The sequence below is a fragment of the Macaca nemestrina genome, chromosome 6 (assembly GCF_043159975.1).
Source record: "Macaca nemestrina isolate mMacNem1 chromosome 6, mMacNem.hap1, whole genome shotgun sequence".
Taxonomy (NCBI): domain Eukaryota; kingdom Metazoa; phylum Chordata; class Mammalia; order Primates; family Cercopithecidae; genus Macaca; species Macaca nemestrina.
In genome coordinates this window covers 48,029,583-48,041,687 of record NC_092130.1, presented here as the reverse complement: position 1 = coordinate 48,041,687, position 12,105 = coordinate 48,029,583, and the positions used below count along the sequence as shown (strand labels likewise).

General features: G+C 43.6%; 1 protein-coding gene across 5 annotated transcripts in view; it reads left to right on the top strand.

The window, feature by feature from the left end:
• The first annotated feature begins 32 nt into the window (after positions 1 to 32).
• The window catches only part of CARINH (colitis associated IRF1 antisense regulator of intestinal homeostasis), a 136,351-nt gene continuing 124,278 nt past the window's right edge, over positions 33 to 12,105 (top strand). For 2 of the 5 annotated variants that reach the window (XM_071098487.1, XM_071098486.1), the window contains exon 1: positions 33 to 11,417. In XM_071098487.1, the coding sequence (XP_070954588.1) occupies positions 11,016 to 11,417 (402 nt within the window). In that variant the 5' untranslated portion in view covers positions 33 to 11,015. The remainder of the gene's footprint in view (positions 11,418 to 12,105) is intronic. The other 3 variants (XM_071098489.1, XM_071098488.1, XM_024788324.2) reach the window with 3 other exon arrangements.

The window sequence follows — 12,105 nt, the reverse complement described above, 5'->3', positions numbered from 1 at the left end:
ATTAAGATTAAGATTTGATTCTTGTGAACTAGAATTCTTCATTTTATTAATTGACTATGGGCTGAGCCAGCCTTCTTGCACAAATGTTGTAGTTTGGGTTCCGTTGAAAGTAGAGCCTGAGACAAGTGCTTCTGTGCAGTTAAGCAGTTTATGCTTTGGGGACAGGATTCCAGGGAGCAGGAATAAAGGACAAAAGGAGGAGAACAGAGAAGGAGGGAGGCTGAATAGGATGCATTTTCAGGTTGACTAGCACCAAGGGCAGGGATGTTCCATCCAGTAAGGACTGTAGAAGAAGCTTATGAAATGCATCTCAATACCATCTGTACCATGAGTAAAAGGGGGAAGCATTTCTTTGTTGGCACCCATTTGTCAAAGGCAGCCCACACGTGTCAGCTCCCCACATTTCCAGGCTGCACATGCACGAGTCCCAGATAAGTTCTGTCCTGTGGGTAGAAAGCAAGAGAGAATACAGTGCAGGGCCGAAGTAGGGGTTGCCAGAGCCCATGAGAACTGATCACTGCAACAGTGGCTGGAGTAAGTGGTGGGCTGAGAGGATTGGGGGTTGAGTGTGATGCAAGAGAGGTGTCTAAATCTATATACAATTTGCACAGGGCACTTCGGGCTAGAAGGTGTGGATGGACCTGGGTAAAAAGCTCCAGTGTTGGATAGAAACTCAAGGGCATGTTGCATAACAAAACAAGGAGCATCAAACTTGGGTGGGGGGGAAGGCAGGCAGCACGTCTTCTGGAACACTGTTGGCTTCTCCACTCTCCTCAAACATGGTTCTGTGCTGGGTTACTGATTAACTGTCTTCCCAGGGGCTCTAGAATCTGAATTGCAGTTCTGTCTACCCATTATCGTGTAGCACGAGTGAATAGTTTCTGCATTTTCTCTCTTATTCTCAATGCCACTGATTCCAGTCATTTGTGGCCTTCTGAGGGCAAAAACCATAGTTACCTGAATGCTTAGAGGTCTTCATGTGGTGGGGCAATAGCCCAAGTCACTTCCAGGGTTGAGCCAAGCATGTAGAAATCCAAGTGCTCTGTCTAAGCCTGTTGGATTCGTGTGTGGTTTGTTTCCTTTAGAGCCATGACTTTGGGAAGACTGTGTTATCAGACCAAGGATCTCCTCCCCTCCAGGAGAGAGGTATACACAAACTGTAGCCACAGGGGCAGAGTTGGTGAGTGATGAGGTGTTCAGTTAATGTGTATAACAACTAGAAACCAGCATACTCACAGAAATATGAAGGACAAAGAAAAGGAGGTGGAGGAACAAACCAGATTTTCTTAAAAACCAGTTTCCTGCCACAGATCAAAGTAAAGGCAAAGATTTGCCGTATCATCTTTTCCTATTCTTGGAAACTAGTTCTTATCTCTGTCAGGGTTCCCTGAACATTCTCATGGATTCCAGAAGGCTGTTGTTTGTCAAAGAGAATTATTCTGCTTAATACCTGGTCTAAGTGATAGGTGCTTGGAACTCAGCTCTGCACCAAGCAGACCTAATAGACATCTACAGAACTCTCCACCCCAAATCAACAGAATATACATTCTGCTCAGCACCACATCACACTTATTCTAAAATTGAACACATAACTGGAAGTAAAGCATTCCTCAGCAAATGTAAAAGAACAGAAATTATAACAAACTGTCTCTCAGATCACAGTGCAACCAAATTAGAACTCAGGATTAAGAAACTCACTCAAAACTGCACAACTACATGGAAACTGAACAACCTGCTCCTGAATGACTACTGGGTACATAAAGAAATGAAGGCAGAAATAAAAATGTTCTTTGAAACCAATGAGAACAAAGACACAATGTACCAGAATCTCTGGAACACATTTAAAGCAGTGTATAGAAGGAAATTTATAGCACTAAATGCCCACAAGGGAAAGCAGGAAAGATCTAAAATCGACACCCTAACATCACAATTAAAAGAACTACAGAAGCAAGAGCAAACACATTCAAAAGCTAGCAGAAAGCAAGAAATAACTAAGATCAGAGCAAAACTGAAGGAGATAGAGACAGAAAAACCCTTCAAAAAAATCAGTGAATCCAGGAGCTTGTTTTTTGAAAAGATCAACAAAATTGATAGACTGCCAGCAAGACTAATAAATAATAGAAGAGGGAAGAATCAAATAGACACAATAAAAAATGATAAAGGGGATATCACCACCAATCCCACAGAAATACAAACTACCATCAGAGAATACTTTAAACACCTCTATGCAAATAAACTAGAAAATTTAGAAGAAATGGATAAATTCCTGGACACATACACCTTCCCTAGACTAAACCAGGAAGAAGTTGAATCTCTGAATAGACCAATAACAGGCTCTGAAATTGAGGCAATAATTAATAGCCTACCAACCAAAAAAAGGCCAGGACCAGACAGATTCACAGCCAAATTCTACCAGAGGTACAAAGAGGAGCTGGTACCATTTGTTCTGAAACTATTCCAATCAATAGAAAAAGAGGGAATCCTCCCTAACTCATTTTATGAGGCCAGCATCATCCTGATACCAAAGCCTGGTAGAGACACAACAAAAAAGGAGAATTTTACACCAATATTCCTGATGAAAGGTGGTGCGAAAATCTTCAGTAAAATACTGGCAAACCAAATCCAGTAGCACATCAAAAAGCTCATCCACCACAATCAAGTCGGCTTCATCCCTAGGATGCAAGGCTGGTTCAACATACACAAATCGATAAACGTAATCCATCACATAAACAGAACCAACGACAAAAAACACATGATTATCTCAATAGATGCAGAAAAGGCCTTCGACAAAATTCAAAAGCCCTTCATGCTAAAAACTGTCAATAAACTAGGTATTGATGGAATGTATCTCAAAATAATAAGAGCTATTTATGACAGACCCACAGCCAATATCATACTGAATGGGCAAAAACTGGAAACATTCCCTTTGAAAACCGGCACAAGACAGGGATGCCCTCTCTCACCACTCCTATTCAACATAGTGTTGGAAGTTCTGGCCAGGGCAATCAGGCAAGGGAAAGAAATAAAGGGTATTCAATTAGGAAAAGAGGAAGTCAAGTTGTCCCTGTCTGCAGATGACATGATTGTATATTTAGAAAACCCTATCATCTCAGCCTAAAATCTCCTTAAGTTGATAAACAACTTCAGCAAAGTCTCAGGATAGAAAATCAATGCGGAAAAATCACAAGCATTCCTATACACCAATAACAGACAAACAGAGAGCCAAATCATGATTGAACTCCCATTCACAATTGGTACAAAGAGAATAAAATACTAGGAATCCAACTTACAAGGGATGTGAAGGACCTCTTCAAGGAGAACTACAAACCAGTGCTCAATGAAATAAAAGAGGACACAAACAAATGGAAGAACATTCCATGCTCATGGATAGGAAGACTCAATAACGTGAAAATGACCATACTGCCCAAGGTAATGTGTAGATTCAGTGCCATCCCCATCACGCTACCAATGACTTTCTTCACAGAATTGGGAAAAAAACTACTTTAAAGTTCATATGGAACCAAAAAAGAGCCCGCATAGCCAAGACAATCCTAAGCAAAAAGAACAAAACTGGACGCATCACTCTCCTGACTTCAAGCTATACCACAAGACTACAGTAACCAAAACAGCATAATACGGGTACCAAAACAGATATATAGATCAATGGAACAGAACAGAGGCCTCAGAAATAACACCACACATCTATAACCATCTGATCTTTGACAAACCTGACAAAAACAAGAAATGGGGAAAGGAATCCCTATTTAATAAACGGTGCTGGGAAAACTGGCTAGCCATATGTAGAAATCTGAAACTCGATCCCTTTCTTATGCCTTATACAAAAATTAATTCAAGATGGATTGAAGACTTAAATGTTAGACCTAAAACCATAAAAACCCTAGAAGAAAACCTAGGCATTCAGGACATAGGCATGGGCATAGGCATGGGCAAGGACTTCATGAATAAAACACCAAAAGCAATGGCAACAAAAGCTAAAATTGACAAATGGGACTTAATTAAACTACAGAGCTTCCACACGGCAAAAGAAACTACCATCTTTTGAATAGGCAATCTACAGAACGGGAGAACATTTTTGCAATCTACCCATCTGAAAAAGGGCTAATATTCAGAATCTACAAAGAACTTAAACAAATTTCCAAGAAAACAACAAACAGGGGCAAAGTACATGAACAGACACTTCTCAAAAGAAGACATTTACGCAGCCAATAGACACATGAAAAAATGCTCATCATCACTGGTCATCAGAAAAATGCAAATCAAAACCACAATGAGATACCATCTAATGCCAGTTAGAAGGGCGATTATTAAAAAGTCAGGAAACAACAGATGCTGCAGAGGATGTGGAGAAATAGGAACGCTTTTACACTGTTGATGGGACTGCAAATTAGTCCAACCACTGTAGAAGACAGTGTGGCGATTCCTCAAGGATCTAGAACCAGAAATACCATTTGACCCAGCGATCCTATTACTGGGTATATACCCAAAGGATTATAAATCATGCTACTATAAAGACACATGCACACGTATGTTTATTGTGGCACTATTCACAATAGCAAAGACTTGGAACCAACCCAGTTGCTCATCAATGATAGACTGGATTAAGAAAATGTGGCACATACATACCATGGAATACGATGCAGCCATAAAAAAGGATGAGTTCATGTCCTTTGCAGGAACATGGATGAAGCTGGAAACCATCATTCTCAGCAAACTATCACAAGGACAGAAAACCAAACACCACATGGTCTCACTCATAGGTGGAAATTGAACAATGAGAACACATGGACACAGGGTGGGGAGCATTACATACCAGGGCCTGTCAGTGGGTGGCGGCTGAGGGAGGGATAGCATTAGGAGAAATACCTAATGTAAATGACGAGTTGATGGGTGCAGCAAACCAATATGGCACATGTATACCTAATGTAACAAACCTGCACATTGTACACATGTACCCTAGAACTTAAAGTATTTTTTTTAAAAATGCTAAAGGGCCAGGGGCAGTGGCTCATGCCTATAATCCCAGCACTTTGGGAGGCCAAGGCAAGCAGATCACCTGAGGTTAGGAGTTCGAGACCAGGTTGGTCAACATGGTGAAACTCTGCCTCTACTAAAAATACAAAAATTAGCCAGGCTGGTGGCACATGTCTGTAATCCCAGCTACTTGGGAGTCTGAGGCACGAGAATTGCTTGAACTAGGGAGGCAGAGGTTGCAGTGAGCTGAGATTGAGCCACTGCACTCCAGTCTGTACAACAGAGCAAGGAGACTCCATCTCAAAAAAAAAAAAAAAAAAGCTAAAGGGAATCTTTCAGGCTAAAATGAAAGGACACTAGCCAGTAACTTGAATACTTGAATCTGCATGAAGGAATAATGAACATGGGGAGAGGTAGCTACCTAACTAAATATAAAGGGCAGTATTAATTTTTTTCCTAACCTTTCTTTTTTTAAAAGACAACTGCATAAAGCAATAATTAAAATTTAGGTTGATGAGCATACGATATATAAAGATGTTATTTGTGGAAATATAAAGGGGATAGAGCTGAATAAGAACAAAGTGTTTGTATAATATTGAAATTAATCTAAACTAGGTTGTTACAAATCAATATATGAATTGTAATCTCCAGGGCAATTATTAAGAAAACAAATAATATATACTTTAAAAGATACAGATTTAGAATTATCCTAGAAAATACGGATTTAACACAAAAGAAAGCAGTAATGAAGGAATTGAGGAGGAAAAAAGATAAAAGGCATAGAAAACAAATAGCAAAATGGCAGGAGTAAGTCCTTTTCAGTAATTATATTAAATGTAACTCTTCAATTAAAAGGCAGATTTGCCAAATAGATTTTAAAATCATGATACAACTATCATGATGTCTACAAGAGTTTCAATTTAGATTCAAAGACACAAATAGGTTGAAAATTAAAAGATGTGAAAGATCTTCCATACAAATAACCAAAAGAGAGTTTGAATGGCTATATTAATATCAGACAAATAGACTTTAACACGAAACTTAGACAAAGAAGGTCATTAGATTACGATAAAAGGGTCTAACCTTCACATATTTTTAATGCATTTCAACTCCTGATATGACACACTTTTAGCTTTCTATTTCTCCTTGACACTCCTGCCTCCATCCATACGTTGTCCTCCTTCATCTCTGACTATCCTAATTCTATTCATGTTCAAGGTTTACCCCATGACATCCTCTTTCTTGAAGGCACTATGTCTTTGGCTAAGTGCGCAGACCCAGAGCAGATAAGCATGTGATCCAAAAGTAGATGTCTTCACTTACTAGCTCTATAACTTTGGGGAAGTCACTTAACTTTTTTGAGACTGTTTCCTTAACTGTAAAATTCCTTACCTATATCAGGTTTCTATAAAGATTAAATTAGATCTTGCATGTAAATTATAATGTAATTATTGACCTACAAATAATTAGTCCTTATCATATTATGCTTGGTTCCATGAGGGAAATTGTAACTACCTTTGGGGGAAAAGACAGGCTTATCCCTAAGGTGCTTAAGTAGTACACTCACTGTACATTTGGTAGTTTAAAAAAAAAAAATTTAACAAATACTTTCACTCATTCATCCTTGAATGAGAGAGAGAGCCCTCAGGAAAACATCATTCATGAAGCCCACACCTACTTCTTTCTCTTTTTAGACCAAGCAGACTAATAGTATCTGGGCTTCCTGACAGCTTCGGAACAAAGCATGTAAACTCGCCTACTGTCAGCCTCCACACCAACATGAGATGGATGTGGGCTGCCTGGGGTGTGCAGTTGGTGAAGGAAATGCTATACTTGACTATGAGAGAGCGCCATGTTCAAATATTCATGTAGTACTCATGATTTGTGTTCAAGCCTCCTTCCATGGGAAGAACCAGCGGTAGACCTGAAGAGCTCTGCCTTCAGACAGATGATTCACTCAGAACAGGTTGCTAGTGACTGAACCTCAGTGACAGGGTCATCCTTTGTCACCCAGCTCTCCAAGGGCACCTTGCTCACGGATGCTAAGCTCAGAGTGAAAGTGCCTTTTGGAGTGCTAGCTTCTTTCTACCAAAAATGATAGATTTCCATCTGTGCTGCCAAACAGGTAAGTTCTTTCCTTAAGGAGCACTTATAAAAGATGACTTCCAGGCTGGGTGCAGTGACTCACGCCCATAATCCCAGCACTTTGGGAGGCCGAGGTGGGTGGATCACCTGAGGTCTGGTGTTCGCAACCAGCCTGGCCAACATGATGAAACCCCATCTCTACTAAAAAAAATACAAAAATTAGCTGGGTGTGGTGGTGCACACCTGTAATCCCAGCTACTTGGGAGGCTGAGGCAGGAGAATCACTTGAACCTGGGAGGCAGAGATTGCAGTGACCTGAGACCGCACCATCACACTCCAGCCTGGGGAAGAAGAGCGAAACTCCATCTCAAACAAATAAACAAACAAACAAACAAAAAGACTTCCTTTTGCCAGAAAACTAAGGCCCCCCCCCAAAGCAAAATTATTTCCCTTTGGCTGTTCAGGAACAATTGCTCATTCCCTTTTGATTTTTTGACTTTTAACTCCTCCTCAAGGAAGTTAAAGGATGTTTTTTGCTATTGGTAGGTTGTGCTTTTCTAGAGGGAAATAGTTCTAATATTGAGATCTAAACTGAGAATTGCTGATTATCCATGGAACAAGCATTTTATAAACAAGACCAGACCCTAGCTCCCACAGAGGACATGGTTGATAGCTTTAGTACCAAAGCACAAGCATTATCTTCTGAGTGGGAAAGCAGATATGGAGCTTCCTTGCCCACCTGACACCTGAGCCAACATGTGCAGAATTGGAGCCTTCCAAAACTTGGGCCTTTTCCAAGGTTCTCCAAGTCGAGGAAGGGCATCATTATGTCAGCTTGGGTCCTCCTAGAGCAGACACCAATGTGGAATTAAACCTGGAAGAGTTTATTGGGGAAAATGCGTATGAAGAATAAAGAGGAGCAGAAGCAAGAGTAAACAGAGCCTTACACCGTAATGCAGGTCTGACCCCTGTGAAAGAGGAGAGGGAAGGTGGGAGGAGTAGATAGGAAGAGCCTCAGACTGCAGAGCCACTCTGAGAAAGTGCTGGCCAGGCTGACAGGAAGCCCCAGAGTACAGGTGGCCTATTAGAGGAGTTTTGCCTCTGGCATTCTCTCTTATAGCGTCAAATGCACCCTGTAGCATTTAGGATGGCATTCTATATTTGACCAATTATTTGATTGTTTTATTACCTCACTCAAGAGTGTTTCCCGAGGGCAGAGACCACATTTATTTTTGCTCGTCACTGAATCCCCAGCATTAGCAGGGTGGCTGCATTTTGAGGTTGCCACAGAATATTTGTTGAATGAAGTATCTAAAAGGGTTCATTTTTATCTGAATCACACATCAGGTATTTTTTTTCCTAACCAGTGACTCCTAAGTTATATGCTGCTTGCACCATGCTTTCATTCCATTTATATCATTCTTCAGCTGTGTTGTGTGATCGTCAGCTGTGCCCCGCCCCCCAACCCTCCATTGCCCGCTTCTGTAGTAAAGTCTTTTGGAACTGGCCTTGGACTTGGACTTTTACTTCTTTTGTGTCTTCATTGACTATCAGTGCAGGCCTGGATAAAGTGCTTGTTGCAGAACTTGCTACTGCACAAACTTTTGTTCCAGGGTTAGATCAGGAAGGGTAGTAAGGAAAACAGAGCTGTCTCCAAAAGGTGGGATAGAACGCTGTCCTTTAGAAGTTAAATTATAAATCAAGCCAATCAGAGCAAAGACACAAAATGTCTCCATAAAGAAAAATAAGGGCTGCAAAACCTTACTGGGTAACATTACTCAGTAATGCCTTGCTCTATCTAAAAATGTATCCATCTGAGGAGGGGCGGCCCTGATAAAGAGAGCCTCATCGAAACAAACAGATGGTGTCCACCAGGCCCCATCTAGGGAGAACGGCAGGCCAGGCCAGCAGGGATGAGTGAACAGTCCTCCCTACAGGTTTTGACCTGTGTTGTGGAAAACGACATCCCACATTGCCCAAGCCTGATATCGTTAACCATTTAAGTCAGACAATTCACTCTTCTGATTCTGATTTTAGGCTCACTAAGCCACCTACTGACTACTGGGCTCCAAACTGCATGGCTACAAGAAGAGAATATACTCTTCAGGTGGCCTCAAGTCCTGTGTTCCTGACAGTCTTGCTTCTAACAGGAATGGCTAAGCTGCAGATTTTGGGGTCAGATGGCCTTGATTCAAACCCTGCCACTAACATACATAGTAACTATGTGACCTTGGGATTTCCTTCATCTTTTGTTCTCCCAAGTGAAAAATAAATAGGTTATAATATACCACATGATAGTAGGGAGAATTAAATGAGGTAACGCATGTAATGCATTTAGCATAGCACTTCTCTAGCAAATAATGAATGAAATCAATAAATTGGTATTCTGACTTCATGCAACAGTGCTAATCAACTATGGAACACTGGAAGTCAGATGAGATTTTTGGTCCCACAAAGTCAAGGACAAAACCTTGGGAAGTCGCCAAGATGAAAGACTTCAGGCCGGCCTTCACCTCCTGATGCTCTCTGTTCACATGTGTGATGTCTATAAAAGGTAACCAGGATTTGGCTTATCTTCTTATATCTCTTCCATCTTTTCCTGATCTTCATCTTCCCAAACATAGTTTTTATGCAGAAGCAGATTTAACTCTACTTTGCTATCTTGGAGTCAAGAATTGTCCTATAAGGAGGAAAAGGCTCCAAGATTTGCCTTTTTTGTTTCATTTTTCTTTTTTCCTTCATACTACAGACTAAAAGTATCATCTTCTGGACAGAGAAACAGGCTATTGTTTTTCTAAGGTCATCATTTGGCCTGCCCCACTTTCCCACCTGCTCTTGAGGGAACTATTGCAAGGACACATACAAGCCCCTACATCAGTCACAGACCAGGGCCTCCATCTTGCAGGGAATGTGCCCAAATTACAAACAGGTAAACCAAAGTGACCCTGGGCAGATTTAATAGTTTATTTTGGTTTCTTGTTCCAGTTGTAACAGACTGCTCTATGTTTGCTCTATGGCAAAAACTTTTATGTTTGCTCTGCAACAAACGTACACACAGGGCAAATTGTGTTTGGAGTATGGTGTCTTGCCAATGTTTTCTAAAAGCAAGTGAATAGAAATGCTTGCAAAAGTATTTTCAGACTTCAGTGGCCAGCGCTAAACACTGCTGTAGGAATGTCCATCAAATGTTGTGGCCGTGCTCTGCTCTAACAAAAACCTGGTTCCATGGCATAATTGTAGGGGCTGTCAGGCTAAGTTTGAGACACCTTCCAAAAAAAATTTCAGGGCTTCCTCAGTCTTTAAACTCCAGAAAATATTGTCCAAACTTTGACAACTAACCTGTTATCATGGAGATAGCTCCAAGTTGACGCACTGGCCACTGGAGAATGTCTATCAAGCATCCAGGTAAATAATGACTTTGTTGCTGCCCTCAAGGAACCTACCTAGAGGCTGACAGAAAATTTTAAGTATTTTTTCCTTCTATTGTTCATTCCTAAAATTCTGGCGGTAGGTATGATTATTATTCCCATCCCACAGGGGAAGTAACTAAGTCTAACTACTTGAATATTTTGTCCCAAATCACTAACAATAAGAGATGGCCAGACACTGAACCCTGGAATCTCTAAATGTTTAGATCTTGATGGGCACTGCTTAGACCAGGGAGTCCAAACCATAGGCTTGCTGTTGCAGTTTCTCTTATCGGATGGAGGGACCCCCATTTCACCGAGATCATTGACTTTTGGGTTCTCCGCTGACCCCAGATAAGATGCCTGGTACCTCGTGGTCAAGTCCCCTCCAACGGGGACTCCTCTGAGGCTTGGTCCCAGCTGCTCAGGCTGGCACCCGCCTCCTCAGGCCAGAGCCCAAAGCGCCACCATCGGTCAGTTCCCGGGCCGGCTGCCAGCCACAGGCCCAAGTAAACGCTGAATGAAGGGCAGATGGAGGAACCTGTCCCGGTCTGGCGAGAGCGCCGCGGGCGCCTTTCCGCTTACCGCGGGCCTGCCCAGCCTCCCGTCCAGCCCGGGCCCGGGTCCCGCCGAGGCAGGTGTGCGCGGCGGACTCGCTCTCGGGCACTCGGCGGGACCGAGCTCCACCCCGAACGCCACCGGGCAGGCCACGCGCAGACCCGAGCCCGGGGCCCCCGCCTCTGGCTGCCGGCCCGCGCTCGGCCCCGGTCCCGCCTCCCGGAGGTTTTCGCTTTCGCTTTCCTGCCGATGTCGTTGAGGAAAATGAAAGTGGTTGTGTCCAGGACTGGCGCAGCTGCCGTCCCCGGCGAGGGGCGCAGAATGCGGCGGCGGCCAGCCTGGAGCGCGGGCCCTGGGGCGCCCGCGCAGGGCGAGGTAAGCGCAGCCCCTTCGCCTCCGCCTCGCGGGCTCCTCCTTGCGGACCCGGCGGGCCCGACGCCAGGCGGTTGACCCGGGCAGGGTCTGGGGTTCTGCCGTGGGGGCGGGGAGGGCCTGAGACGCGGCACCCCTGGGTTTCGTGGCTTTGAGCCTCCAGGGCGGGCTGGAAGACCTGGGAGGCCTCAGACAAGCGTGCCAAGGGGCTAGCAGCCCGGGGTCGAGCTGGGACCGTGGCAAGTCGGGCCACCTGAGCACACCTTTCCTTTTTGTAGAGCACCGACCTCCCTGGGTGTTGGTAAAAATCAAAAGTGGGAGGGTGTACGTAAAATACCGAGCAGAATGCCTAACCTGAGCTCATAATCTACTTCCTCTGACCTGTCAGACTCATTTTTCCCACTGGGCCCTACCCCATCCCTCGTGTAGTTTGCGTAAGTTTCCTAGATCTGGTGCACCTGGGGGCGCTTGGGGTGCCTTCCAAGTGTTCCCTGACCGAGCAAGCTGGCAGCTCATCTCCCTTGATCACAGGCATGGAGAGCAACTAGGCCACGATGGGGCCCCATTGCCCCGGCCCTGTCCATGTGAAGTCAGGGCCTCACTCTGCTGGGGCCCCCATCCCAGGGCTAGCATAGATGGTCAGGGATAGGTGCACTCACAGAAGGAGTCCTTCCCAGACCGGGAAATTTCC